Source organism: Orbicella faveolata, unplaced genomic scaffold, assembly GCF_042242905.1.
Source record: "Orbicella faveolata isolate gen_17 unplaced genomic scaffold, um_ofav_v1 contig_46, whole genome shotgun sequence".
Classification (NCBI taxonomy): Eukaryota; Metazoa; Cnidaria; class Anthozoa; order Scleractinia; family Merulinidae; genus Orbicella; species Orbicella faveolata.
Window position 1 is genome coordinate 28,540,525 of NW_028301576.1, and position 7,589 is coordinate 28,548,113.

The 7,589-nt window shown below is 41.0% G+C and overlaps 1 protein-coding gene and 1 pseudogene across 1 annotated transcript; one reads left to right on the top strand and one right to left on the bottom strand.

Moving 5' to 3' along the window:
• Positions 1–300: 300 nt before the first annotated feature.
• Positions 301–2,007, top strand: LOC110064029 (uncharacterized; annotated as a pseudogene).
• A 2,569-nt stretch (positions 2,008–4,576) lies between these two features.
• Positions 4,577–7,367, bottom strand: LOC149099458 (uncharacterized). Its single transcript, XM_089278183.1, has 2 exons — positions 6,971–7,367; positions 4,577–5,666 (listed from the first exon to the last, which is right to left on the bottom strand). The coding sequence occupies exons 1-2, from the start codon at positions 7,350–7,352 to the stop codon at positions 4,708–4,710; spliced, it is 1,341 nt and encodes a 446-aa protein (XP_089134309.1). The 5' UTR covers positions 7,353–7,367; the 3' UTR covers positions 4,577–4,707.
• Positions 7,368–7,589: the final 222 nt, after the last annotated feature.

Consider the following 7,589-nt stretch of genomic DNA (forward strand, 5'->3'; position numbering starts at 1 on the left):
CTGCTTACTGCCAATCTGAGGCAAGAATTGCTAAGTTGCAGATTTTGTCAGTTATTGTTGATATATTCCTGCAACGGCAAATTCAAGATCTACTCCCTGAAGTTACAAAATACCAACTGTTTTAAGCTAAAAAAAATATGTAATTTCGTGTGGAAGAGAGCAACCCTTACCAGCTGTTCCTAAATACCGTGTTAGCGTAACTTTGCCCAAAATAGACCACTTCATTGGGTTCATATCAGGTCCTCATTTTGTTCAAGATGTTGCCAACCGTATGCGCACGCTGAAGTTATCTTTGGGAGAGACAATCAGTATGCCTAATGTTGTATGCAATATGGTTGCAGCGAGGATAATCAAGCAATACATATCATATTGCAAGGAAATCGCATTCAGCCATTTAAGTGAAAGAGAGCTGTACAGGGTTTTAAAGTATTGTCCCGCCCAACAGTAAAAAGCACTACAGGACCTGGACAACATTAGCGCTGATGGACTCCGTGGAGTTGGGAAGCTTGAAAATGTGATCAGGAAGCTTGGAGAAAGGGGCAAGAGTTCTGAATGGGTAACTGGAGTGATCAACCTTTTGATGGCTTTCAAAAGTTATCTGAAGGACAGCTATCGTCTGCATGTCTCCACTTCCTCGAGGTGTAGAGACCACTGCAGTATGTTTGCCTTGAGTGATCCATCAGAGCCAGAATTTTCTGAAGAATGTGATCACTCCCATGATTTGGTGTGCAATGACTGTGAACGTCTTTATCATCTAGAAAGTTTGATGAAGAATGCTTTCTCAGACCCTGAAGTTGTTTTTTACAGCAATGATGAAAAAGAAGATAAACTCCATGATATGCAAGTTTCTCTGGAGTCAATCTATGCCTGGAAATGTCATCTGCTAAGGGCGGTACACCAGGACAGAGCAAGACAAAAAGTCTTGGATGACGTCAATTCAAGGAAGATTTTTATCACGCAAGATCTTGCAATGAAATTCTTGCCACGCCTTTTCAAAGAAACACAGATGGAATGGTTCGGTAAACATGGAATAAGTTGGTACATCTTGCACTGTGTACGTTGCACCAGCTCAAATGAATGTGAAGTCTCTGTGTACTCGCACTTCTTTCGTCAGTCGATCAACCAGAACAGTGAAGTTGTTGCTGCAGTTATTTGTCACACCCTCCAGGAAGAAAAGGCAAGACACCCAGAGATTAATGAAGCATTTTATCGAAGTGACTGTGCAGGATCGTATCATTCAGGCGGACTACTTGTTCCCATACAGCATATCAGTAGGTTGACTGGTATCTACATCAAACGCTATGATTTCCCAGAGCCACAAGCAGGCAAGGGACTGTGTGACAGGAGCTCCGCCCACTAGAAATCCCATGTTAACCGGTTTCTTCATGAAGGAAATGATGTTATGTCAGCAGAGCAAGTCAAAAAAGCTTTGGAGTCACATGGCGGTATACAAAGTATTGTTCCATATGTGGTAGAGTATCCAGAGTCAGCCAGTAAGTGCCCCACACCGCGTATTCCAGATGTAAGTCTTCATAACTACCAGTATTGTAACGACGGCCTGAGGGTATGGAAAGCATACAATATTGGCACCGGGAAACTGGTTGCATGGCAGAATCTTGATAAGGATGGCAAGATACTACCTTCTGAACTTAGAATCATTGAGAGTGGATCACTGGGGAATAGTGAATCTGTTAAGAAAGATAATACTTGCTTGGCAGCAGAACTGCCTGGTCCGGTGAAACCTGTAAGGTCACCCGAAGAATCTGGAGACGAGGAGAGAGATTGTGGTCTGTTCAGCTGCCCTGAACCAGGGTGCGTCAAGCAGTATATTACAATGGGCAAGCTTGAAAAGCACATCGCTGCAGAGAAACACACCTTTGAAGACGTTTCTGAACCTCTTGGTGATAAAGTAATCAAGAGATGGGCCAAATAGTTTCAACAAGTAACGTCAGAGAATCTTTCATCCCAACTGGAAAACAAAATCTCTGCACTCCGTCTCATAGAAGACCTCAGTGTGACCACACATCAAGTTCTTCAGAAAGGCTGGGCTTTAAAGGTACCTAAGCGGGCAACACGTTTGTCTGACAAGGTCAGAAATTACCTCCAAGAGAAATTTGACGTTGTTAATGCTACAGGACATAAAGCTGATCCTGTGCAAGTCTCCTTCGACATGAGATGTGCAAGAAATGAGCTTGGCAGGCACTTATTTGCCGAAAGTGAATGCCTTTAAACACAGCAGATCTGTTCATTTTTCTCCAGGCTTGCCGCAGCACAGAGAAAGACCGTGCAAAGCCCAGCAGATCTAATTGAGGACGAAGTATGAGATGTAGAAAGTCAAGCAGAGCAAGTATGAGACAGAGTTGCAAGAGCTGCATGAAGGTATCATCGCTAAGGTTGCAGAGAAGCACCCTATATGTTATGAATGCTTTAACCTGTGTGAACTAAGTCAGCAAAACAAGTTGAAAAAGTTCAACATAGGCATGCTTGTAAGGATTTGTGAACATTTTGAAGTAGACATCGCCACTGTTTCCAGAAACAGAAAGGAGGGTTTTATTAATCAAATAAAAGAGCTCATTGGAAGTTGCAGCTGCGATATGTAACTGTTTCAGTTAGATTTACTAAGATAGACTTTCATTACATAGAAATGCTGGTTTATGTAACTGAAGCTCAGAAAAGTTTTGCGAAAAGCGAAAAAAAAAGGTACCTGATTACATTACATGCCTTAGATACTGCAGAAATTTAGTGTGGTGTATGTAACCACCATTTGGATAAAGATTGTGGTTGCATGACTTAAAAAAATCAGCCCAGTGACTTCATGTCCCATGTAACACACAAGTCTTAATTGCGACAAGCTGAGGTGATGGAACCTTTTCACTTTAAATGAAGCCAGAGAAGTTGTTGTTTCTGGGAGAAAAGAAGCCAAGACATTTTTAAATTAAGATAAATAACGAATTTATTATCTCAAAAAATTGAATAGCCTTTTGTATTTATGTGGTTTAGAAAATCGGTCATACGAGTTTATGTTGTGTGTTATTAACAAATAACAGCTATTAACAGCATTGTCAATAGCTAATATTAAAGTTGAACTGAAAAGTATGTAAAGCCAGACAAGGAGTCTCTATTTCATAAAATGAATCAAGGCACTTAAGGAAAATTGTTAGTCAGATAATCTGAAGTTGTTTTGATTTTTTTTGAAGAATTTCACGTTTTCAGCTTCAGTTCTTCTACGCTGCTTGTTATAGAAATATCTATTTCACCAAAAGCAGTAGAAACTACAATTTAAGTAAAAAATGTATATTTTTCGTGTGTTCACGGGGGTCTGTGAGTGTCATTTCCTAGTCACGTTAACAATCATTGAAAATAGAAACTCAAACTTTTAACACATTGGCCATCAATGGCAAAGTACTAGCGACAAGGCAGTATAATTTTTATCTCTAGAAGTGGGTTGGACCCTGTGTAAACACTTAAGAGTCAATGTCAGTAATTTTCAACTGGGGCCGTGCAATAGCGAAAAAATGAAAAATCTGAAAAAATTTCTCAAGATAGCCCTTGGTGAACTATTTCTAAGAATATATATTTTTCGTCAATCCGATAAATATTTTGGACGTACGGAGATAAACTTGGTTTCGCAGCTCTCAGACCAGATTTTAGGCGTCTGATACCGAACACCGCTGAGACCTCCTTTGAAAATCAAAACACCTTTTCCACGAAACAGCAAGTAACTAATCAAATAAAGCAGATGATATTACACATTTTGAGTGGTGAGTTTCTCAGTCTAAGTTAAAACTGAATTTTTATTAAATTTTCTAGTATTTACAATAATTCGAGCGATTTTTCGCGCTGCAAAATTCACAAAATTAATGGCCTAAAATCATTGACTGGTACCTCGCCTGGTCTATCGAGACTTATCCCACGTGAAAGAGCTGTATTTCTTCTTGCAAAATCCATTTTCAAAACCATGGGCTACTTAAAATAAAATTTTTGAGGTCGAAAAACGCACGTGGTACTTTAGTGAAATTTGAGCTCTTCGAGAATGGCATACCGATGTCGAAAGGTCACACAAACATAACGATAATATATTTTCGAAACTCAGCGCTTCAATAATATTTGCTGTCACTCACAAACTAATGTTTCCAAGACTGTTCTGCTTGATTGCTGTAACTTTTAAGGAAAAATTTGAAAGTTTGCCTGTGTTTTAGAGCTCGAGTCGTAACGTGTAAACGGGTCACGATATGGTTATCAAGGTCAAAGCACTCTTAATTAAATCAAATCGGAACATTTGTCATTCCGACATTACTTTCTAACACTTAAAATAAGAACAGCATCTTTCATACCTTGCATTAGGCTTGAAAAATCTGCCGCCGGCCAGCATTCTCGACGGTTCAGTACAGAATTCACTGTCAACGGCAGAAATATGCGTTACAGTTTCTGTTACATGAGACCGCTGACAGATACTTTGATTGTGGGTGCGGAATACATATATATATTTTTTCGCTTTCTACCCTGCTCGAAATATATGATTATTCATAACTTCAACATAACGCACTTGAAATAAATTTTTCAGGAACGGAGTGAACGGTACAAGAGATAGAATAATTCCGATATTAACAACATCAGTATAGGTTTGTATGAAAACAAAATATAGCAAATGGGACAAGTAATATTATCAGAGGATATTATACACTTCGATAACATCGCAAGCACTCTTTAGACCTTCGTGCAAGAACAGGACCCTACAAGATCCGAGATAAAAGTAATGTAAGGCACTTTTCGCCTTGATTGTTGTTCTTCTATGTCCATGTTGAAATAGCTGCAGATAAGCCTCAGTTGTGCAACACTGAGCTTGGTCAGCTTGTTACTGCTATACAAAGAACATAAGTTCAGCGTGTCATAGACAATGGGATGCAACAGCTCGCATTGGTGAAGGACAGCTAAGTGGGCAGACAAAAAAGCTTCCTGTTCTCGGGCCGCCTGGCTATCGTTATCGTCGATGGAGTCATGCCCTGACTGAGCAGTAACTGCGTGCTTCAATTTTGCAGCAGTCCGTGAAAAGTAGCTCTGAATCTGCTGTGCAGTCAAGAACTCTTCCATGTCAAAGCACCGCTCACCGTTGTCCCTCCTAGCATAGCGCATGTCCCATGACACCTTCTCAGGGTCGGCTTTATGGCCACTCTCCTGTCCAATCTGGAACTTGTTATCGAGGTACTGACGCTGATTCTCGTTAAAACGGGTGGCCTTTTTCGTGCCTTTTAGAGCCCATCCTTGCACCAAGGGACATTCTGAAGAGATTTCAGCAGTGGTGGGGGCAGCTAGTGTTGGCTGAATAGTGGAGCCCTCTTGAACTTTCTCAGCGTATGCCAATTTAGTGGTATCTAAAAGGGTATGCTTCTCTGAAACGAGCTTGCACTTCCCGATGAGCAAATGGCGCTCCAGGTTGTGGTACCTCTGATAGGTGCGTATGCATCCCTCAACGGGACATGACAACAGCGAGCTTGCATCAGCCCCTTTGCCATCCTCTTCTGCCTCCTCGTCCACGCTCTCATCCGTGTCCTCTTCGCCTTCAACGTGTTCAGGCTTCTCGGATGGTTCGCACTTTCCTCTAGAACATTGCACAAACCCACCCTTGGACACCTCAGCCTTCCATCCTTCCGCTAAATGCTTTGGAACTAAATCATGTACATAGTAAAATGAAATTAATAGTATCACGATAATGTGAAGGTGAATTAATCAATATGACATGACAAAGAAAAATTCTGAGTCACCGACAGGAATCGAACCCATGACCTCCCGAACATCGGGCGGGTGCTCTATCCACTGGGCTACGAGAACTCATGGAGAGCAAGGTCATTTAACCGAGTTCATATATGACAGGTGTCCTGCATACTGCTAGCATCAATGCTATCGAATTCATTGTGAGTATTAATAAGTTGATAAAGATGGTGAATTTTAAGCTCCGTAATGAAATGTGAAGGTGAAATAATCAACATGACACGAGCGTGGGACAGAGAAAAAAAACTCAGAATTTTTCTTTGTCCCACGCTCGTGTAATGTTGATTAATTCACCTTCACATTTCATTACCGAGTTTAAAATTCACCATCTTTATTAACTTATTATCACAATAATGTTTACATACCAGCGTTTCTAAATTGGGAGTTTATTAAAAATTCATGAAGAGCCAACAAAACAATCAAACTTTCGATGAGAATTATGACTTTCATCCTAGGATGAAAAACGACTGAGATCTGGGGGAGGGGGTAAGGAGAAGGATGGCTGAAAAGAGAGCAGAAGCTGACTTTTTGTCGTACGAGAAAAGACGTCGCACGAATTAGTTCATCGTGCATTACTGAATGCAATGCAGATAGGAAATCGTAAAAGGAAAAGCTGGCCATTTTTAATTTGACCCAATTGACCCATTTGTATTTTAGCTGGTGTTTTAGATATTGTAGGTGTTCCCTATTAACAGGGGCATTCTGCTACCATAGATCCTTTTTAAAAATAGAAAAAAACAAACTGCGGTCACAAACATTACAAAACAACTCATGTTGTAAAAACCTTAACTGATTTCGTATGCTTCTACATACATCATCAGAAGTATAAAACGGTTAGCTGCATTACAATAAATTTAAACGAGAACCTAATAAGGAAACCCGTACCTAATAAGGAAAGAAATGACAATGGATATAAAAGAAAATAAGCAGACTTAAAATCTGCTGAAAAAAATGTATGAATGGCTGGTAGAGAAGAAGTTTCTCACTGCCAACATTTTTATTAAGTGCTGGTTGCAAATCACGAATCAATAATGCATGTAGAAGCATACGAAACGTTAAGTTCTCAAATCAAGGTTTTTACAACGTGCGTTGTTTTGTAATGTTTGTGACCGCCGTTTGTTTGTTTCTTTACTCATGCTGAAATGGCCGAAGAATAAGAGTTTCTACGATTAGATCTTTTTCGTTCAGTTGTAGTTGTTACCTTGTAATTGAGACCATGGTATACTCTTTCCCTCTCCAATGTTGTATGCTTTCCATACGGTGACACAGTCCTCCTGGTAGAGGAAGTTGTTGAAGCTACTGATTCCCTCCCAGCGGCCTGTCAACTCCTGTTGTGGCTTCTCGAAGACGTCAGTGACTAAGGTTACACGAACACCATTAATCCCTGCATGAGACAGCATGGCTTCTTTAAAGTCCTGCGCTGTCAGCACATCGTGGCCCTCGTTAATGTATTGTCGCACGTGATTCTTGATGGTAGCGGCTTTCCTGTCGCAAGGACCTTTGCCTCCTTGAGGGTCACTAAAGTCGACCCTTTTGACATGGATTCCAGTTGCTGTCCCCATAAGACGGCATGCTGACAGCATCGCCACACTGTGGTAGCACCCAGCGTTGTCTTGTCTAAGAGCCGCAAATTTTATCTCAGGATGTTCCTCTTTCAGTGACCTCAGTGTGTGTTGGAGAACTCGGACAACAGCATCGACGTCCTGGCTGGACTCTTCTAAAATGTGGACAAAGATCTGCTGCTGCAGTTGACCGGCCAACCTCCGAACTACTACGCTGACATGCCACGAGATACCCCTCTTGCCGAACCAGTCAGCTTG